We start from the raw sequence: 24,142 nt of genomic DNA, 5'->3' as shown, positions 1-24,142 counted from the left end.
GAGACTGGAGTGAGATTATGGGAAATCATTAAGTCAATCTCCTTATAAATGAATATTTAATTTAAAATTAGTGAATCTTTATTATATTTAAGTCCAAACTGAGGACATACACCTGAAAAGAAGATACAGTCTGTGACAGTCATATACCACTGAAATGTAACCATGAAAAATATCATATGAATGGGGACATTGTACAAACGAATCTGTAACATTCATATGTGTATTTGGGTCAACGGTATGGACTGACTAATATGATTCTATTTCATAGTGTGGGACTAAAACAGATAAATTCAGCCACTTAATTTCTGAGAACTCAGGAAGAGATTATAGGATTTACCAATCTAAATTTCACATACAATGAAATATGGAAGATTAAATAGAACTATTATCCTGGCCTGAATTCTTTTTAAATTTATTTGAGAGATAGAGAAAAAAAAGAGGCATAGGAAGAGAGAGAGATGGAGAGAGACAGAGAGAGAGAGAGAGAGAGAGAGAGAGAGAGAGAGAGAGAGAGAGAGGGAGGGAGGGAGGGAGGATGAGCATGCCAGGGCCTCTAGCCATTGCAAACGAACTCCAGACACATGTGCCACCTTGTGCATTTGGCATTTGTGGGTGCTGGGGAATCAAACTTGGATTCTTTGGCTTTGTAGGCAAGTGCCTTAACATTTCTGTAGCTCCTGGCCTGATTTTTAATTCTCCCAACTACATCCAATTTAATGAGTTAACAAAAATTATTGTATCTTATAAATTTGTAAAATTTAAATAAATTTACTCTTAGGTATAGGTATCATCTTTAGTATAGTTCTTAAAATGATTCCCATTAATTAGACAGTGAAATTTCATTCTTTCCTCCATTCTCCTTTTCATATTTTCCTAACATCTAGTTAAAATTCTAGTTCAGCAAGGCAAATATGCTTAGCATTTTATTTAGCAATTAAGTCAATTTTCATGGATAGGAATGGAAAATTAACCTTGGTTAAGAAAGAACATTTTAAAATACAAGAACCTATCTTCTATCCTCTCTGAATTTCCATTCAGCTACAGGTCACTGAGTTAGTTTTTTGAAAACCTGGACTAGTTATTAGCTGTATAAGGTGAGAGTATCTTATCTCATGTTTTACTCATTATGGCTTGAAGAATATCTTAGCCCTTAATAGCTAATGTTATAAGTAATGAAATATAGTTAGGTTATTTGGGTTATATTATTAAAATAGACTGGTTCTATTTATAACAAATTTCTGAAATAATTTTAATGATTTTTTATGACCCACTTTGTTTAGATAATCTCATTTGGAATATTTACACTTGGAAAAATTCTCACTTTAGTGCAAGAATAATTATGAAACTTAAAAAGATCATTAGGGGAAAATGAGGGAACTTATAGCTTCTTCCACAATCATAATCTTAAATTCTTTTAATCCTAAAGAGGAGTATAGATAAAATAAATAGCTTAATAATTTTGGCACAGTTTATTATTATTATTTTTTTTTTTAATTTTATTTATTTATTTATTTGAGAGCGACAGACACAGAGAGAAGGACAGAGAGAGGGAGAGAGAGAGAATGGGCGCGCCAGGGCTTCCAGCCTCTGCAAACGAACTCCAGACGCGTGCGCCCCCTTGTGCATCTGGCTAACGTGGGACCTGGGGAACCGAGCCTGGAACCGGGGTCCTTAGGCTTCACAGGCAAGCGCTTAACCGCTAAGCCATCTCTCCAGCCCAGTAATTTTGGCACAGTTTATTATTTAATTAATAATATAAATCACATATAAGTGGTATATGTATATGTATATACTACATATATATTTTTAGTTTTTTTCATATACACTACACAGATCATCACAATGATGACAGCTCATGATAGTCTGTACTTCTGTGTCTTACAGAACCAAGGTCATCCTGGTTCTGCAGCTATCATGGACACCTGTATTGTTAACATTCGCTGGACAGAAAGAAGTGATAGAGAGTTACATTTCACCTGGCTCCTGTGTCACTTTCCTCACTCTTTTCTGCTCATAAGTCATTTAGCATCTAGTCAGGATGCTGAGTGAAAGTCAGAATTGTTGCCTTTCAGAGATTCAGAGGCCACTAAAATTCATAGTCAAGTAACAGTGATAGCATTTAATATGTTATTGTCATAGAGGCAAGCAGTTGCTGCCATGAATAGTTTAGGAAGGAGGTAACTTCATTTAGGAAGTACAGGAAATTTATCTGAGAAAATCATACCTGACTCATACTTGCTGAAAGTGAATGGGGAAGATCTAGAAAGAAAAAAAAATGAGGAGCATTGGGTATTTTGAGATTTGACTGTAGAAACAGGAGACCTTGAGGTAAAGTGTTGATATGTGGGTTACCACTGATACATAATATGATGTCCTTAGTATGCGATATAAAGACAGGGAGGAAGGAGATGGTAGGAGTTAAGGAAGGGAAGACAGTATTTTGTTTCTTTTTGAGATAAAATAGATTTAAGTTCTACCCAATATCCAATGTTTTTTGAAACTGGATTATAGCTTTTGACCAATGTGAATATGAAAAATATTCAAAGTAATATGTTTGTCAGCCCTGCCCCCTAACTTCTTTTATACTTGGTATGATACATCTTAAAACAGATGACATTGGTAAAATCAAGAAAACATACCATATATAGTTTCTATGAAATTTAATTTTCAAAGAAAACTCAGTGCATACCAGGTACGGTAATAAGTGAGATTTCTTTTCTGAGCAGCTGTCACTCTGGCATTTTCTTTTCCTTGTCTAAATCTGCCTTAAACATGTGCTCTGGATCAGACATTTCATTCTATCTTTCTCTTTTTCCCTTTCTCTGTCTTTTTTGAGAAAAGGTCACATGTAGCCCAGGGTGGACACAAACTTAATATGTTACCAGGATGAACTTAAGTTTCTGATCCTTCTGCCTCTCCATACAGAATGCTGGGGTTACAGGTGTATGCCTCCACAACTAGTTTCATATCATCTCAGTGAATCCTCACCACAATACTTCTACGTTGATGTCACTGCACTAAACAATGGCTAGCCACTTCAGTTACTATAGTTAAGTGACTAAATTGCAATAACAGAGGGAATTAGTAAGTTATTGTTTGATTCTGAAGCCTCTGTACTGCCTTTGCTTGTCACGCCAACTAGGTGTTTGATGTTACTCATGGTACAGTGATGTTTCATATTCAAATTTAATAGAATATTTTCACTACTTCTCTATACTTGCTTAGGCAGAACTACTTCAAACATTTTAAGTATGAGTCACTAAAGAAAGACAGTATCCTTGAGGAATAAATGATAAACTTATTTACTGTAGGTCTGCTTAGCATAGCTGTACTAATTGTCAGTTGTCAAGCAACCAATGTTTCCACATGATCTAAAATGCATTCAGCTTACTGAACACTTTATGGTGTTCATAGAATAATTCTACTCATGTTTGTATGGAGACCAGGACATCAGCTACTACTGTAATCTCATAGACTTCTATCCTGCTTTAGTTGCACTGTTTCTCCTATATTCCACAAAACATGTATGTATGACATTTTTCTGTGAATTTGCTTTTACAGTACTTCCTGAACAGAAAATGACATCAACTATAGGGCTTGCAGGAAGAATATAAGTTTGAACTTAACCTTGACTATCCCCAAAACTAATCACTGTTGAGCTATTTCACAAACTTCTTTAGACTTCCCCGACTACTGCCCTTTATCTGCAATGTCTATTGTGTTATGGTAATAAGCATCCAAAATGTCTTCTAATTGCTCTATGATAACACACTCTGTAAAGAGTGGTTCCTGGCTCATGAGTCCTTTAATTCTTGTGTTATTATCTTTCAGAGTGCTATACCAAAGTAAGTGTAGTATTATGATTTATTATTGAGAAATATATGTCCCAAATGTTCTTTACTTTAAAAATACAATGTCTGCATTCTACTATGATTTATTTATAAGAAAATATACTCACTTATAATAATGGCTTTTCATCTATATATTTATCAGTGTTTTAGAAATTCTCTTTGGTCACATATCTTTGAAAGAATCATATATTTAAAAAAGGAACCTGAAACAGATTCTTACATGGCTTTGGAGTGAGAGATCAGTTCAACATAAATCTGAAGTCCACAGAGATGGAACAAGTTTTGGAAAACAAATCTACAATTTTTCTATAAAGCTTCATAAGGCAGTAGGAGGAGGGGCTTTAGAAGGCCGCCAACAACCACAGACCATGATTTATAACTTTTTATAGAATAGTGTAATTGGCAATTAGATATATTTTGAAAAACATGAGAATATGGAGTCATTTAAGCTTTGTTCAATGAGAAAATGAACTTTTTTTTTTAAATTTTTTTATTTATTTGAGAACGACAGACACAGAGAGAAAGACAGATAGAGGGAGAGAGAGAGAATGGGCGCGCCAGGGCTTCCAGCCTCTGCAAACGAACTCCATATGCGTGCGCCCCCTTGTGCATCTGGCTAACGTGGGACCTGGGGAACCGAGCCTCAAACCGGGGTCCTTAGGCTTCACAGGCAAGCGCTTAACCGCTAAGCCATCTCTCCAGCCCGAAAATGAACTTTTTTTAAATAACCTTTTTAAAGGTGATACTATACATTGAGAGGGATGAAATCAGAAGAAATAGCTATATAGCAGAAGGATACTGTAATATGACTTTGGAAACACTGCACTTAAATATAAAAAACGCAGCTGTGCTTAAATTGCCAAGAATTTTAATTCTGAAAATTAAAGTTCTGCCCAGTAGTACCTAAATCCACATGAGAGTTTTTTTGTAAAAGAATGAAGGCTAAAATTCTTGAAGTGCATGTGCTAGGATGGTTAGTGAAAGAACACCGTGCCTACAAAAGACTTAATGATAAAGACAGACCTTGTTCCAGGTATCTAGCTCCCTTACTGGACCATCAATCCTAAACACTTTGAGACCACAGATCCATCATAGAATCACAACCTAGGGGCCTCTTCTTGAGTGCCTAACAATTTGATTCTGGTGCATTTTGTAATCATTTAGTAAGATTGATTGAATAGCTATTAAATGACTTGTGAAAATTCAATATGTGAAAATCTACTTATATGAAATGAATGTACTGCATACTGGAAATATACTGTATGTGGAAAGATCTTTCAGTATCAATTTATTTTCATTATTAATTACTTAACTCTTGTTAAGAAACTACTATTTGATAAATATATGCAATAATTTGTTACTATCTTACAAGTTAAAATGAATAAAAGTGTACATGTTAAGCATTATGTAAATCAGATCATGTACTTTAGAAATATTTTTAACAAATGTGAAATTAAGTAATTTCTAATTGGATTATTCCACTTAGTAAAAAAAAATCAGGTTGATTTTAAGAGTCCAACATCTTGACATTTTTCCTGATTGTAGCAACATGCTTCCCTTGGATATAACATGTAACAAGGAAAATGTTTTCCAGTAGTATTTCAACTAAATAGCCACATAATTAAAGAAGGCTGACTTTTAAGGTCTAGTTCAATTAAGTACAAGGCAAAATCTAAAAACTTTAAAGATATACAACTTAATGAAACATTATATTCTGTCCCATCTAGAAGAGAAAACACTTCACTTGTTAATCTTGCTTATATTGCTTACAAACATTGAAATATTTAATTTTATAATAAGTCTTTTGCTTACAAAATTTGCTCTATTCCTCAAAAGTGTTAAAGAAAACTAGCTAAAGATGCATGGTGCATGTGTGTGTGTGTTGCAAAGAACTGAATTTGCACAGACATAAGGACTCTACAGTTATACCTCACAGACATCATGCTACATTTTTAAGTCACCACTATCCAAAAAGGATGACATAAGTTTTACTCTTTAAAGGAAATGTAATGATATATAATTTTTTAATATCAACAATTTTAAGTAACTTTACATTCCCCAAAGAAAAAACAAGAAAAGCTGTATTCTCCTTAACAATAACTCCAATGTTGATAATCTGTCATGTTTCAATGTCTGGGATGTACAGGCAATGTAGATTTTGAATCTACTAGTTTCTGGATTCTTTTTCCACATTTTTTGTGCATATGTAGTGTGTATGGGCATGTGTGTTGTATGCAGATGTGTGTGCACCATTTGCAAGCATGTGGAGGCCAGAGGATATTGTATGTCCTCATGTATCATTCTTCCACCTAATTTTCTTGAGACCCTGAACCTAGAGTTTGTCTTTGTTTATTTTGGTTACATTGGCTGACCAGTGAGCGTCAATGATCTTCCTGACTCTGCTTTATTCCCAGTGCTGGGTTATACACATGCATGGCCATGCCTAGCCTTGTATGTGAGTGCTAGAAGAAAAAATGTCAGGTCCTCATGCTTGCTCAGCAAGCACTCTTACCCACTGGGCCATCTGTCTAGCTCCTCTTTTTCCACCTTTTTACCATTACATGCTCCATAATCATGTCCTGCAGTATGCTAACTCTGAGATCAAGTGTAGAATGTAGTATGTAAAACGTTTACCAGATTGTACCCTTTGTGGAAGTAGTGAGATGGTTTAGGTGTCTTCCACAACCTTATGTGTTCTAAATTCTTGATCACCAGTTGGTGGAAATTTTGGAGGTGGAGTCTTGCTGGAGGAGGTGTATTGTTAGGGTATTATATCCAGCTCCCCCTTACCAGTATTTGGCACAGTCTCCTGTTGCTCTTGCCCAGTTGACATTTGCCAGGAGGTGATATATACCCTCTAATCATGCCATGCTTTCTCCTGCCACTATGGAGCCTCCACTCAAATATGTAAGCCAAAATAAGCCCTTTCCTCCCACAATGTACTATTGGTCAGGTGCTTAGTGCCAGCAACAGGAAGGTAACTATAACAGAGAGGAAGGAAATGGGATTGGACAGCATGACTGAACTGTGAGCTAGACCTAATAATAGCTGCAGGAAATGCTTGATCTTGCTTCACAGTGTCCCAAGTCAGACTAAAATGGCCAGACCCTACAATGCTTTAGTTCACCCATCACTAGTTGTGGGCTTCCTAGGAAGGAGAGTGACAGCAAGTGAGAGGCTTCTCTGCAGCTCAGACAGTCCACTGAGAGGATATCAGTTGAAATCCTTTGCTGTCTGTCCCAGAAGCTGAAACAGCAAGTTCTTTCTGAGGAGAAAGATGGGAAGTTTCCACATCAAGTCAAGTGGTTCTTAGTTTATTAATCATTTCTTTGTACCTGGCTGAGTCAGCCACTCTTCCAAAATTCTCCACTTTATGCCTCTCCCATAACTTTGGGCTCATCACCCTCATGATACTACTTCTATTTTCTGATTTACTTTCTTCTCCTTCACCACATTCTCAATATTCTATCCATAGCTTATTACTCTTAGCACTTCTGAGTTTTTCTCCTCATTTGTCACAACTTCCTGGTTGGCCCCTACAAAGTTGTTTATTTTCAGACTTCCAGTTAAGATGGCAATGTAGGAACCAAGCCAAAGCAGCTTAGGGGAGAACAAGAAAGCCAGCAACATACACTCTTCTACTAAAAAGTGTGGTGTATAAGAAATTATCAACTACAGCAGAAAAATAGGAGAGATCCAGAGCATCTAGAGACCACATAGGCAGGCAGAAGTGGCTCCCAGCTGTTGCAGAATTTGGTCTGTGTGTCCAAAGACATAAGGCTCAGCCTTAGCCACAGGCAGGAAAATCCAGGTGAGGAGACTTTCCACTCACACTAGAGCACCTTGTAAACAAAAGAAACATGAAGGGAAGACATCAAGGAAGAATGGAGTGGCTTGTGAGAAAGAGGATCCAAGGACCAGTGGGAAAACTTCAGCCACCATCCACAGCTTCCCCCTCCCCCACCACCAGCACAAGCACCAGAGACCAGGGGAAGGGATCTCACCTACACAGTACCCAGCACAGGTGATCAGAGCAGTGATCCAGAGATCCAGACAGCCTCCTGAGCTGACAGTGCAACAAAGCAGGACCCAAACAGGAGCGCAGCATAATTGAGAATAAAACCATCCCAAAATGTAACTGGGATTACACCAGGTCAGTACCTGAAAAATAAGCCTGGTATATAGGCTTGAATCAATAGTGCTAGTTACACCTTCCATATCAGGATAAATTATATGTTAAATCTGATGGATGGTAAGATTTTCCATTCTTAAATAAGCTATATTTTGGGCTTGTCATTTGTTGCTTCCTGATTTATAGTTACTTTGTTTCCTCTTCTGTCATTCATTATGGAAGGGTCTCACTCGGTCACAAGCTGACTTGCAACCTTCAACAGACAAGAAATCTTAGCCTGCTATTGACAGGATTAACGGTGTGGGGCAACACCCATCCTAAGGGACTGTGACTTTGTTAGAGAATCTGGTTGTCATAATGCCTACTCTTGCATAAATACTCTGTGCTGTTTTTCACTGAATATGTACAATGTTTAGTTAAATTTTAGAATCTCCCTATATTTTGTTCCACTCAGTCTACTTGAATACTCTCATAGCAGGCAAACCCAACTTTTGGTTACTTGGAGAATCTTAAGAGAGACACCTAGCAACTTAAGCTCCTACCCTGAAGATATATAACATCAAATTGATAGATAGATCTGATAATACCGTAGATACTTAGAAAATCAAGCACTAAATTAATCCAAGATGCAAAAACATGTACATTATAACACAAGAAACACAAAAAAGCAAGACAATATAAACCTACCAAAAGTATTAATGTATCATAAATGACCTCCAGTGAGACTGATTTAGAAGAAATGCCTGAGAAAGACTTCAAAAGAATGATTATAAATTTTTTCAAAGAAATCAAAGAAATGAAAGAAGACACAGGAAAACAATTTAATGAAATAAGGACGTCAATACAAGAAATAAATAAAGAGATAGAAATAATAAAGAAAAACCAGTCAGAATTACTAGCAATGCAGAATAATCAATGAAATAAAAAACTCTGTAGAAAATCTCACCAGTAGAATGGATGAAAGAGAGGACAGAATATTTAAACTAGAAGACAGGTGGCAGATCTAATACAGTCCAACAAAGAGAAAGACAAACTAATAGGAATGTTTGAATAGGGATTTCAAGATATTTTGGACACTATGAAAAGATCAAACATAAGAATTCAGGTAGAAGAAGAAGAATTTCACTCCAAAGGCATAGTAGGCATTTTCAACAAAATCACAGCAGAAAACTTCTCCCAAATAGGGAAAGAGATATCAAATGCAGATGCAGGAATCCTTTAGAACACCAAACAGACAAAACTAAACTACCAAATATGCAAACCAAAAAAAATATATTGAAGGCAATTAGAGAAAAATCAAGTCACATAAAAAAGCAAGACCATCAGGGTCACAGCAGATTACTCAACACAAACATTAAAACCAAGAATGGCTTGCAATGATGTATTCCAAGTTCTGAAAGATAACAACTGTCAACCAAGGTTACTTTATCCTGCAAAGCTATCCATTCAAACAGACAGAGAAATAAGGACATTCCACAGCAAAAGCAGGCTAATTTGAAGACAAAACCACTCTACAGAAAATACTAGAATCCATGCTGAAGAGAAAGAAAAGCACACATATAAGGAACCTGCAACAAACAAACCATACTCAAATACTACTTAATACAAGGGAGCAAAGGAAAAACCAGAAGGACTATAAAACAAGAAAAATGGAAAAAAATAAATACACCTTTCAATAATAACACTTAATACCAATGGCCTCAATGTCCAACCAAAAGAAAGAAAAAACAGGATCCCTCAATTTGCTGCCTCCAAGAAAGTCACCTTTCAACAATGGATGGATCTTAGGGTGAAAGGTTGGAAAATGGTGGTTCAAGCAAATGGGCCCAGAAAATAGGCAGGGGTTGCTATCCTAATATCTGACAAGGTAGGCTTCAGTCCAACATTAGTTAGGAAAGGTATGAAAGGTCACTTTATATTGATTAAAGGAATACTCCAACAGGAGGACATTATAATCCTAAACATATATCCACCTAATATGGGAGCTCCCAACTTCATCAGAAGTAAGGTCACAATAACACCAAACACAGTTGTAGTGGGTGACTTCAACACCCCACTGTCATCAATTGACAGGTCATCCTGGCAAAAAATAAACAGAGGCATCTGGATTAAATGAGGTCACAGAACAAATGTACCTAACAGATATATACAGGATATTTCATCCAAATGCTACAGAATATACATGCTTTTCAGAAGATGGCTTAGCCGTTAAGGTACATGGAACATTTTCTAAAATAGAAGATATATTAGAACACAAAGCTAATCTTAATAAATACAGGAAAATTAAAATCATTCCTTTCACTCTGTCTGATCTCAATGGGATCAAACTACAAATCAATGGCAAAAAAATCTATAGAGCATCACAAAATTATGGAAATTAAACAATACACTACTAAATGATGAATGGGTCAATGAAGAAATCAAGAAGAAAGTCAAAATATGCATAGCATCAACTGGTAATAAGAACACAACATACTAATACTTTTGGGACATGATGAAGGCAGTCCTCAGAGGGACATTTATAGCTTTAAGTGCTTATATTAAGAAATGAGAGGGTTGGGGAGATGGCTTAGCTTTTAAGCGCTTGCCTGTGAAGCCTAAGGACCCTGGTTCAAGGCTCGGTTTTCCAGGACCCACGTTAGCCAGATGCACAAGGGGGCACACCCATCTGGAGTTCATTTGCAGTGGCTGGAAGCCCTGGCATGCCCATTCTCTCTTTCTCTCTCTCCCTCTTTCTCTCTCTGTTACTCTCAAATAAATAAAAATGAAAAAAAAAATAAAAAAAAAGAAAATGAGAAAGGTTGCAAGTAAACAACTTAATGCTTTACTTTGAAGCCTTGGAAAAAGAAGAACAAGGCAACCTGAAAATCAGTAGATGGGAAGAAATAATAAATATTAGGGCAGAAATTAATGAAATGGAAACAAAAATAAATCCAAAGAATCAATACAACAAAGAGTTGGTTCTTTGAAAGGATAAACAAAATTGATAAACCCCTAGCAAATCTGATCAAAAGAGAGAAGAGACAAACATTAGAGATTAACAAGGCAACATCATAACAGATATGAGAGAAATTCAAAAAATCATAGGAACATACTATACAAATATATACTGCACTAAGTTTGAAAATCTGAAGTAAGTGGATGATTTCCTTGATTTACATGACCTACCAAAATTAAATCAAGATGAGATTAACCACTTAAATAGACCTATAACAAGTATGGGCATAAAAGCAGCTATCAAAAATCTCCCAACTAAAAAATGTCCAGGCCCCAATAGATGCACTGGTGAATTTTACCAGACCTTCATTGAACAACTGACACCAATGGTTCTTAAACTTTTCCATAAAATAGAAATAGAAGGCATCCTACCAAACTCCTTCTATGAAGCCAGAATCATTCTGATTCCAAACCAGGTAAAGATACAACAGAAAAAGAAAATTACAGACCAATATTCCTCATGAACATAGATGCAAAAATTCTCAACAAAATATTAGCAAACAGAATACAAGAATACATAAGAAATATTATTCACCCTTAACAAGTAGGCTTTATCCAAAAGATGCAGGGGTGGTTCAACATATGCAAATCGATAAATGTAATACATTATATAAATGGACTGAAGGACAAAAATCACATGATCATCTCATTAGATGCAGAAAAAGCATTTGACAAGTCAAACATCACTTCATGATAAAAGTGCTGCAGACTCTGGGAATAGAAGGGACATATCTCAACACAATTAAGGCTATTTATGACAAGCCTACAGCCAACATATTACTAAATGAAAAACTTGAAGCTTTCCTACTAATATCAGAAATAAGACAAGGATGTCCACTGTCCCCACTTTTATTTAATATAATACTGGAAGTGTTAGCCTTAGCAATAAGGCAAGAGACACACATAAAAGGTATACAGATTGGAAAAAAAGAGATCAAGTTATCATTATTTGCAGATGACATGATTCTACACATAAAGGACCCTAAAGACTCTACCAGCAAACCATTAGAGCTGATAAGCACCTATAGCTATGTAGCAGGATACAAAATAAACCCACATAAATTAGTAGCTTTCCTATATGCTAACAACAATCACATAGAGGAAGAAATCAAAGAATCACTCCCATTCACAATTGCATCAAAACAAACAAATAAATAAATAAATAAAGTTTTTTGAAATAAACCTAACTAAGGAAGTAAAGGATCTCTACAAAGAAAACTTTAAACACTCAAGTGAGAAATTATAAAAGACACTAGAAATTGGAAAGACATCCATTGTTCTTGAATCAAAGAATCAATATTGTGAAAATGGATATCTTACTGAAAGCAATTTACACATTTAATGTAATTCCTACCAAATTCCAATGGCTTTTTCATGGAAATAGAAAAAGCAATGCAAAAATTAATTTGGAATCACAAAAAACCTTGACTATCTAAAACAATTTTGAGCAACAAAAATAAGGCTTGTAGTATCACCATATCTGATTTTAACCTATACTGCAAAGCATTAGTAACAAAAACATCATTGTACTGGCACAAAAACAGACATGTAGATGAATGGAACAGAATCACAGACCCAGATGTAAGTCTGGACAGCTATAGCCACCTGATATTTGACAAAAATTCCAAAAATACTCAGTGGAGAAAAGACAGCCTCTACAACAAATGGTGCTGAGAAAGCTGGATATGTATCTGTAGAAGGATGAAAATAGATCCTTATGTTTCTCCATGCACAAGAATTAAATCCAAATGGATCAAAGACCTTCATATCAGACCTGAAACTCTGAAATTGCTAGAGGGAAAAGTATGGGAAAACCTTGCATATTGGTCTTGGCAAAGACTTTATGAATATAACCCCAATTGCTCAGAAAATAACACCACAGATTAATCACTGGGACCTCATGACATTCCAAAGCTTTTGTATGGCAAAGGACACTGAATATAGCAAAGAGGCAACCTACAGAATGGGAGAAAATTGTTACCAGCTATACATGTGATAGAGGATTAATATCTAGGATATACAAAGAACTCAAAAAACTACATAATAAGAAATCAAACAACCCAATTAAAATGGAACTAAATAGAGGGTTCTCAACACCTAAAAAATGCTCTACATCCTTAGTCATCAGGGAAGTACAGATTAAAACTACATTGAGATTCCATCTCACTCCTGTCAGATTGGCTACCATCATGAAAACAAATGACCATAAATGCTGGCAAGGATGTGGAAAGAGGAAGCCTTCTACACTGTTGGTAGGAATGCAGTCTGGTCCAGCCATTGTGGAAATCAGTGTGGAGTTTCCTGAGACAGCTAAAAATAGATCCACCATATGACCAAGCTATAGCACTCCTAGGCATATATCCTAAGCACTCATCTCACTACCTTAGAGATACTTGCTCAACCATGTTTATTGCCACTCTATTCACAATAGTTAGGAAATGGAACCAGCTTAGATGTCCCTCAACTGATGAGTGGATAATAAAATTGTGGCACATTTACATAATGGAGTTCTACTCAGTGGTAAAGAAAAATGAAATTTGCAAGAAAATTGCTGGATCTTGAAAGGATTATACTTAGTGAGGTATCCCAGGCCCAGAAACCCAAACATCCCATGGTCTCTCTCTTAGGTGGATCATGGCTACAGATGATTGGATTTCTATATGAGTAGGAAGAAAACTCAGTAAGCTAGAAAGTGAAAGATAGAAAGGAGATGTAAAGGGAATAGAAAAGGTTGGAGGGGGAATTTATAGGATAGTATTGTGTATATGTAAGTAGAAAAACATATTAATGGGGGTGAAATGGCCTAAGTGAGGTCAGGGGAAGATATTGAGTAATGGAAAGGTTGAGGGAGGGCTAATGAAAATCTAAGAAGATATAAGTAAGTCATATTGAACAATGGAACACTCAGGAGCCATAGATTGTTATTAGAAAATTCTCAGTGCCAGGGATGGGATACCTTCCAGTTAGTTGTTTACCAGAGAGGTCCCTGATGCTCCAAAACATTACAGGCCATTGCCAAGGCCCTTGGTTTCCCACCATGAATAGATGGCAAGACCCTATTGCTGAAGACTCCACATACTTGGTCTGTAAGGTCACTGAGAAATCTTGCTGGAACTGAGCTGAAAATCTCCTCCATGTAGAGCAGCTGCAGAAAGCTGGAAAAAGCCATTCTACATGTAGTTCAATGGGAGAGAGATAAGTCACCAATAAAGATACTCAACAGTGGCCAGCCAGGCCAAATGAGCAAACAAGTGCAATAGTGGCACATCTGTTATGGGGTAAACCAACTACCCTCTAATTTGACTCGAGGCCTGCTCCATGGGAGGGAATCTATCAGTGATACTAAAAACCTACAACAGGGGTAACCATGAGCCCTAGTGGTATAATGTCTGCTGCTATCTGGCTAAATTTATATACTATGCTCTTCAAACTGCCCAGTAAAGCACTTCTCTTAATGCTACTCTTACTTTTGTTTACAGAACCTTCCCTTTTCAAATGACAGTGACCTTATGATGACTCAGAAGGCACCATGGTGCTGAGAAGTGACAGAGGAGTGCTCAACATTGCAATATCTCTAACACACCTTCCAAGGCTCAGGGTCCATTGTGGAAGAGGTGGTTTAAAGAATGTAAGAGGGCTGGAGGGATGGCTTAGCAGTTAAGGTGCTTGCTTGCAAAAGCTGATGACCTGAGTTTGATTCCCAGGCACCCATATAAAGCCAAATGCACCAAGTCTGTTTGCTGTGGCTGGAGGCCCTAGTATGCCTGTTCTCTCTGTGTGTCTATCTTCTATCTCTCTCTGCTTGCAAATAAGTAAAAGAAAATATATTTAGAAAAGAAAGAATGTAACAGCCAAAGGAAGGGTAGGACTCCTTACAACGTGCTCCTCCAGATACAAAATGGCCTGGATACCCATGACCTCACGGTGCCTGACACTACCTACACAAGACCATTATAATAGGAGGAAAAGATGATGACATCCAAATAAAAGAGATACTTTTTGGGAAGGGGAGGGTATATGTTGGAGAATGGAGTTTCAAAGGGGAAAGTGGGAGGAGGGAGGGAATTACTGTGGGATATTGTTTACAATCATATAAGTTGTCAATTTAAAAAAGTTGTTTATTTCCAGGTTTTATTTGACCATTCACTTGTCCACTGTTGGGTGAGACAACAACCTTTTTCCCCCTTTTAGAAGTCTTTTTCCTTCTTTTCTTCTTCTCTTGGCAATCATCATCACATATATGCAGTCTTACAAGGCAGAAACCCATTGGTTTACTTCCCCACATTTCACAATTTTGTCCTCCCATTACATTCCTTATAGATTGACTTTCTCTTTGAATCACCCTCCTAGTTGTAGGTTATAGTACATCATCTCCACTAGTCCCAAACACACACCTCAGCCAGATCTATAATACATTTTTATCACCCATCATAGTACTCTTTATTTTACAAAGAAAAAAAGAATCAGAGCCATGAAGAACTGTCCATAGTCTGGTCTTATCCACTGTTGGGCAATGTCTGGGAAGCCTGTCTCCCTATTTAGGATTTTCTACCTATCACCTGTTTGTCATTTCCATGGGCTTCTTCTATTTGACCACCTTTTCTGTTCTCTGGGCTTTGCCCCCACTCCCAGACCCTTATACTTCTATAGCGATCCACTACATGACAACAGACTCAATTAGTACATTATATGAAATTCTGTGCATGTGTGTCTCCTCTCTAATGCCAGACTTTGTGTTTCTCAAAAGTAGGGACTGTCAAAATCACCTTTGTGTTCCTTACAACAAATTCCAAGACTTGATACACTGTGCAGAAAGTTCATCGAACTGAATCCTATGTCTAGCTTTTAAGGGACCTGCAGGGTGGTAACCAAAAGCGACATATTATTAGGATGTGTCTTCACTTGTTCTTCTGGTTATAATCACCAGATACATCATCTAAGCATGGGAGCTAATTAGATAATTAATTTTACCCAAAATTATATTGGGTGCAGGAAAATGAGGCTACTGTGATGAGCTAGTACTTACTCTTTAGGCTTTTCTTTATCATGACCTATCTGTTTTATTTCTCAGATGTTTCTGACTTTTTTATTTGTCTTGATCTTCACAGACCAAAAGTTATTCATCTCCACTGTATACGCCATAGCATTCCTTTGTGTCATAATTTCACAACTGTATCATGCAACTGAACCCTTAACTTTATACACAAATTTAGCCAGATGCTAGATACATGGTAAAGAGTAAGGCGGAATGGTTAAGTTTTGCCAGAAGCTGTGAAGGAGGAAGTTTTCTTCTAAAGATGTGGTGAATCAAGTATCCCTGTGGGTGTTAGAGAGGGTTTGCAGGTGATTTGGGGCTTAAATAAAACATAACCACCTAACCTGTCTTCCAGGAACTTCCAGTTTAGGCACATATACTTGGCTATATTATCAGATAGACAAACAGACCTGAAACAGAGTTCTAGAAAATACAACTGAATGCTACAAATGTCCTATGGCAGCAAATAATTTCTTTTCTCTGATAATTTATTTGCCCAAGGAGAAATTTGACTAACAAGTGATAAAATAAAATAATGATAGATATCAATATACAGAGTGTTCCACAGGAGGTGAAAACAGGGAACTAGGATGCAAAGGTACAAAATGGGAAGCTAATTCAAAGAAAAGGAAATGATCTGGAAGACATAGAACTTGAATCAGAAGACCAGTGAAATAATTGTAAGAGCAGAGGTCCTTGAATCATGCAATAAGAAATTTTTATTTCATTTTATAATAATTAGGAGCCATTAAACACTTCTAGAAATTTATTACTGCCCAGCAATAAAGGTAGACCAGGTCACTAATAAATCCAAAACTGGAAAGCCTTTAGAGTAATGGCAGACAGAGTTATAAAAGATGTAATGAGCAGCTGGAGTGATGGCTCAGTGGGTAAAAGCATTTGCCATGCAAGTATGGGGACCTGAGTTTGATCCTCAGCATCCACATAAAAGCCTGGATATGGCTATACCTACTGTTACCCGAGCGCTGAGGGGACTAGAAACAAAAATTACTGGGGCTCACTGGTCAGTCACTCTAAATGAAAACAGTTAGGTTTTTATGTTCAGTGAGAGACCCTGTCTCAAGGAAATAAGGCAGAAGAGTGATAGAGGAAGACACCTGACACATTCCTCTGGCCTTTACACAATGTGCACACGGCATGCACACTGTGTACACACACATGTACATCACACACACACACACACACACACACACTGTGGAATTGTGAAGAGGGAGGATTAATGCAAATATACAATTACCACAAAGGCCACCTTGTAGACAAAGCCTTAGCATGTCTTTTCCCATAGAGTTGTTCTGAACTTTGTGGAAAGCAATTAAATGACACCTTTACTGGGGCTCAAGAATGTGAAGAGATGCTAGGATACTATGTCTTGGACTTCCATAGTTGGAAACAAAATAGTTTTCTGAAGGATTCAGATCAGAACACAGAGAAAGATTCCAGAAACAAGAGACTTACACAAATCTTTTCTTTCTCCCCTCCCTCCCTCCCCTTCTCTTTCTTTGCTTTATTTTTTTATTATTGTGAGACAGCACCTCATAGCTCAGGCTGGCCTCAAACTCACAGCAAATCTTCTACCTAAGCTTTCGAAGTGCTGTAGTTCCAAGTGTAGGAAGTATAATCTGGGCCACCATACACAGTTATATTGGGTATAAAACTTTCAATGCAGGTTATATTCCAGTTGGCATGGCAGAATAATAGATCTAGGTGGCAGAGAACCCTCTTAGCTGTGTTCACACATTCATGGTAATAAATCATGTTATCTCATAGAATACTGTCCATGTAGGAGAGGGCAGAGCCACAGCAGTGATTGCCTAGAGACCAGCGCTTCTACTTCTGGCTTGCTGAGACTGAAAGTAATTTCTTTCCTCAAATTAGGCAAGTGAGTGAAAACAAAATCTTTCATTATTACATGATAAAATCTAAATGAAATATTATAACATTTTGTTATAAGATTATAACTTGTGTTAGCATGAACTTTTAAGTATTTGCTTCTGATTTTAATAAATTCATTGTTCAATACCAATGAGCATCAATCAAAAAGTTTCATTTGATTTAAATGAACAATAATGCTAAGAAGTCATTAAATTTGGAGGAAACAACAGGATATCACTCAGAAGTAATTTGTTATTAGGTCAGAAATGCCTCACAAGGCCTGCAGCCCTCATTGCCTAAATGTTTGTTTAATGAGATTAATACAAAACTGACAATTTGACAATTTGTATATACTTCAAATAACCCATTTATTCATTCTTAAGAGGTTAATACAAAACCTACTTTGGATAAAATAAATCTCTGCAAAAACGGTTGTGTCCCTGGTGGCCCATATAAAAGTAAGCAAGTGCATAAATATACCAGAAAACTGCATCTTTGTTCATACTGGACCCTAATTGGCCCAAATACAGCTGAAAATAATTTTCATGAGGTGATATTCCATGTCTTCTTCTAATTGAAGTCTCAGCTCCTCTACAGAAGCAAAAAATATTAAGATGTCAACGACCTTTTTTCCCACTTGAGCACATCGTTCTGTTTCACTAGATTCCTCGGAGCACATTTGCTTCTGTTTCCAGAACTTATAAATCAGAACTTTGAATGTGGTTGTTCCTTATTATCAGGTCACTAAATTTAGAAAGAAGTTGTACAAAAGTTTAATGCCATAATGACTGTATTATAAAGAAATAAACATTTTGCTAAATGCATCGATTGCTAATTCTGCTTTATCACAAATTATGTTAAATTTTCCTTTCCCATGTCTCCTAAGGTGTAAAGAAACAAAAAGACAGGTGATGTGAGAATTACAAGAATATAGATAAATAATATTTGGATAATCATGTTAATATTTGTGTGAACTAATCCATCCTTATACTTGATGGGAATACTCAGGCTTACAGTCTCAAGGCAGTTTTATAAACAGTATCCTGTCTTGTGGGGGCAGCTATGTGACCTTTTGAACACCTGATTTAGAACACTGTCACTTTCCTGTGTGCTCTGAGACACTTTTCTTCAAATAAAAATAGAAACTAGTTTGTGGCACCACATGGGGCTCTGGTGTATTATATGAGCCTATCACTGGTTTTCTTGATATCTTATCTACTCCATTCACTCAATAAAATAGAAGCAAACCTGAGGACAAACTGTAGGAGGGCCTCTCAGAAAATACAGGCAGACCTATAAGCTGGTGTCTAACTTATCTAATAAAAGCCACTTGATTGGGAACTAATACTTAATTTCACTGCCTTTATTAAAGATTGTAAGAACTGCAACTTAGGATTAGAACAAACAACTAATAGAGGAGTGCAGGTAGAGGCAATGAAGAGTATGGCTTTTCTATTTTCTCAAGATTTAGGGAACACTTAAAGGCAAAACTCACAAATAAGCATTTTAAAAATCTGTAACAAAGGCTCTGCTTGCAAACATAGTGGTCCTTTATAGATTCAGGAATCCTCTGAATTCTTATGAGAATATAAACAGTTTAGCCATGGCATAATCAGAGGAATATAAGTTACTACTACTGATATATTGTGTTTTTAAATCACTTAGAAATTCAGATTAAAAAAAAAAAAGCTGATTGATGAATCCGTTTCTTTGCTCCCTGACCACCCAAAGAAAACAATATTGGAGCTCAAACTCCACAAGCAAACTAAAGGAAAGTGTTCCACCTAGAGACTGTTTGCATGAATCAAAGTGGATGAGAGCTTACCCAGGAAAGGAATATTGTGTGAGCTCATATTTGCAAGTTTGTAGTTTAAAAAGAAAAAGAAAAGCCAAAGGTATCGCCCTTCCCCTGTGTAATTAACAATGTTAATCTTCTTTTTCCTCTCTATGGTGATACAGGAATCATTTTTATATTTAATTAATGCAGAAGATCATTTTGGAAACTGGCTAATGAGCCTCTGATCACATTACCATGAAAATGTACATTAACATTGCAACTGAGGAGGCTGTTTCATGTGCAGCAAATCCACTTTGTAATTAGCCCACTGTGAAATGAATCACATCAGGGGGAAGCTGAGGAAGCCAGTAGGCAGTGGGCATTTGGCAACTGCTGGGTCACAGACTATCAATATCCCAAACATTATCTCATCAACAAAACTGTCTAAAAATAAAAGTACTAGTACAATATCTAGGGAAGATAGGATGAAGGGGAAAATGAACTTTATGTTGTCAGATGAGATATTTGCCCTAGAGAACTGCTTGAATAAAATGGTAAATTAATAGAAGTCCACTGAAACTATGAAAGCAGGGTTTTCTTATTTTTAATATGAAAAAACCTTGGGTATGCATTAAACAAACACCTGAACTTATATGCTTTTTTTTTTAAAAAAAAAAAACACCTTAGGTCACATATACATACTGCAGCAAACTCTTAAAATTAATTGTAATACTAAACAAACAAAAAATAATCTAGCAATGATCCAAGAAGAAACAGTAAGATAATTTCATCTTATCTTCATATGCTAAGACATGTTATATATTTTTCCTTATAAAAAACAAAAAACCCAAGTGTTCCTCTTAACCTAAAGCAAAAATTCCTTGTTAAATAATTTATCCAACTAAGCATATTTGGAAAGAAACTTTTCCTGTTCATTCCAAATAATTAAGATCACAAACCTATTAAATTCCAATATTTATGCAGACAATGATATGACCGATCTTCAGATGTCAACATGATTCCAAAATGAAAGAGATTTCTCAACACATTACAGACAAGCTTCTAAGAACTGCTCCCCTTCCTTGACTGACATCTTGGCAATAGATATACAAAATGTTAAAAAGAATCCCACAGGAAGTCATCTGAAGGGGGAGTGGCAAGGAAACTGAAAACTGCCACCCAAACCCAAAATAAAAAAAGCCTCAAATCAGCAAATCTGCCCTCAATTTTGACATGTACTAAAACACAGAAATAAAGATAGCCAAAAATCATTTTTCACCTTCAAACCAACACAATGCCTGGCATTTCGGTGCTATATAAGACACATGCTCACCTGGGAAACTTCGTAAAGCAGTTTGTAGTGTTCTTCTCTTTTCTGAAAAGCACACAAATTGCAGCCCATCCTAAGGAGCAGCGAGAGAGAGCCAATCTTCTACTTTCCCCAGAGCTGAAAGGCAAGGGAACTGCAAGGGAATCACCCTCCAGACTTGACTATGTTTCTCATCAGTCACTTCAGTCCAGAAACACAGACAGACCGCTGTGAGCTGGAAGCATAAGCCAGGGATGTTTGCAGCAGCATGCTCTTCCCTAAGTATCTTGCACTCACCGATACACAGAGTTTCCAGTCAGTTCATGACAACACTCCCCGTCTCTGCATCAGTGCACATGACTACACAGATTCCAGCTCATGAATATTAATATTGCCTCATTGATTATTTATGACAGAACATGTTAGCAGGGTGGGGTGTCATAGCTTGCTGCTGATGACAGATGAATATTCACTAATTAAGAAGCAAATGTAGTGTGGTTAAACAAAATTCACTTGTGTCAATACCGTCTCTGTTTATTAAGGATAGACACTGAGCAGAGGGCATTTCAAAAGAGCATGGACTTAATTTCTCCACTGATGTAAGATCCTAGTATGGAGATAAAACTATTCAGCAATAGAAATATATGTAGTATTCATAACTCCATGTTTTGGAACAATGATAAGAAATAGTTTAAATATTCAAATGTAGGGGAGATGAAAAGGAGTAATCACTTACATTTATAAAATAAACCTCAAAGCAAAAAGAGTTGGCATTGGAAAGGGAGAGAAGGGGGCCATTCAGTTTTTTAATTCTGATTCTGCAAAAATGATTGAGTAATTCATATGTACAAACCAATGTCTAATAAAGAGGAAGTGAGGCGCATTTTGTCACTCTAAATAAAGAACATTAAGTAAGTATGAGTAGGTGATACTAGTACACATAATAAATATTTTAATTAGATAATAAAGGCATAGATACTAAATATAAATTTAAAGCACCATACTACAAGTAGATATATATTTAAAAATTAGATAAATATAATGCATGTTCCCCGTAAACTACAAATGCATATAGTGTTTATGCTAATTTTATTAAAGCCATATATAATATTAGAAATCTGACATTGGCAATATTTAATTTTAACATAATGAACAATGACTTCCTCGGTGATTCTATGTTTAGAGTCTGTAATGTGGAGACTAAAAACTAAGCTGGTATACTTACATAAAAGAAGTAATGCACTTAATTCCACATTCACACATACTTACATTGGATTTTCAGCTAGCAGTTTTGGTCCCTTAGAGATACTACAGGTAACCAAAGTAGATGACAGAGGATGATTTTGTTCCTATTTTGTCTTGTCCACAACCTCTGCTAATTAAGAAGTATATTCTTGTTACAGCGCATCTTTAAAATGGACAGGATAGCAGGTGGGTTGGAATGTAAACATTACTTGGAAAATGATGAATTTGGTTAAGAATTACAATGTATCTTGAAGATTTTTATTGATGAACACCTATGTATAGATATTTTTTTGGTGTCCTCTTTCCCAAAAGTGCTTTGTCAAATGTTTAGAATCGATAGGAGGAAATTAATCTAATGAATACTAATTGTTAACAAATTGGCTTTGCCACTAGCGACACCTCAACACCAGCAAGTAGCAGGGAGATGGTGCTTATCATCAGCTATTACCCTGGGGAGGTAATAATCCAATTTTCTGGGCCTAATTTCACCTAACAGCCTGGATGAAAGCCAAGATGAGGGACCTCCATGAAAGCGGCATTGTAACTGGGCACACTGCATGTGAACAAAGTTCACCCTTTTTGCAAATTAGAAACTACTTCTAAGAGATAGTAGACAAGGTGTGATTTCTTTGCTGTGAAAGATCAAGAGGCATTTAGGGAACTTTTGAGGGAAATCACTGGCTTCCACAAATAGAAGCAAACTTCCTAGATGAAGGTGAGAAAGTATTTTGATGCTTATTAACATTTAATTTTTCTGTCTTCCTGTACTACTTCCTAGTAAGTGCTACTGTGTTAGAGTACACAGCCTCCAAACAAGCACTGACTTCATTTGGAGGTTTCTAGACTGCTGAGTTGTAAATGAATTATTGATTCTCAAGTGTTGATATTCTTTACTTTAAGAATCAAATCAATGAATTAGAGCAGAGTATGGCAAGGATGGCTCACTCATCTCTCAATGAGTGTCCACTGGTAAAACTTCATGTAACAAGTTTGTAAAGCTAGGTCAGAAACAACAATTAAAGCTTCCATTCATCAGACCTTTATTCATTTATTTTACACTTGGCTTTTAAGAAAAATTAAACAATTAGAGCTGGAAGAAATATATTTTTTTAATTACTGAAAAGTGAAGCATGAACATTTTGAGCAGCTTCAAACTGAGGTTGCTTATTGAGTTCAGCACCTGGTCTTGCTGTTTACTTCATTCATGAGTACAGCCTCTGTTATTTGTTTTTTATCTATGAAAACAAGAGCAGCTTCTCTATCATTTATCAAATGCTGTCCTTGGCCCATCTACTCTGGAAAGATTCCATCTTCTGTTACTACTAATGGGCTCATCCCAAGGAATTAAGGGATAATTTGATCAAAGAAGATCCATAATTCCAGAGTCTTCTAAATTTCATTAAAATATTAGGGCTAGATTTTCCTATGATTAAGCAGCCAAATTTTGTGTTTGAATGCTGCAAAAATTCTGAAATTGATAGGAAAATTAATTAGTCTAAACATTTTAAAAATACAAATGTTAGATATTTCCTGGCTGTGTGTAAGATAAAAAATAAACAGGGAAAGAATGCTTACCTTTCCAAATAGTCTTAGAGAAAATTTTTACCAATATATGAAAATATTTATGGGTTATGTATTTCAAGACATATTTATTTATTTTTATTGCATTTAACTTATGTGAATTACTCCACATGCAGAATTTTAAAATAGGTTACATGTTAATTAAGATACGAAAAGAAATATAAATGGCTAAACTGGTAACAAAAGGTCATGTTTATCATACAAAAATTCTATCACCCAATAGCTACAGAGAAGTAAAAGGAAATTTCTATTTAGAGATTTTATTCTGGCTAAAGAAGATGAAGAAAGAAAGTAGGTTATGGTCAAGCTAACTATCTTCAAT

At 36.2% G+C, this 24,142-nt stretch overlaps 1 protein-coding gene across 2 annotated transcripts in view; it reads right to left on the bottom strand.

Moving 5' to 3' along the window:
• Pdzrn4 (PDZ domain containing ring finger 4) overlaps positions 1 to 21,302 on the bottom strand; it is a 179,172-nt gene extending 157,870 nt beyond the window's left edge. For both annotated transcript variants that reach the window (XM_045153729.1, XM_004662173.3), the window contains exon 1: positions 21,019 to 21,302. In XM_045153729.1, coding sequence (XP_045009664.1) covers positions 21,019 to 21,087 — 69 coding nt within the window. In that variant the 5' untranslated portion in view covers positions 21,088 to 21,302. The remainder of the gene's footprint in view (positions 1 to 21,018) is intronic.
• Between the last annotated feature and the right edge of the window lie 2,840 nt (positions 21,303 to 24,142).

The sequence above is a fragment of the Jaculus jaculus genome, chromosome 6 (assembly GCF_020740685.1).
Source record: "Jaculus jaculus isolate mJacJac1 chromosome 6, mJacJac1.mat.Y.cur, whole genome shotgun sequence".
NCBI lineage: Eukaryota > Metazoa > Chordata > Mammalia > Rodentia > Dipodidae > Jaculus > Jaculus jaculus.
Note: the sequence above shows the minus strand (reverse complement) of the source record. Positions and strands in the feature narration are given on the sequence as shown.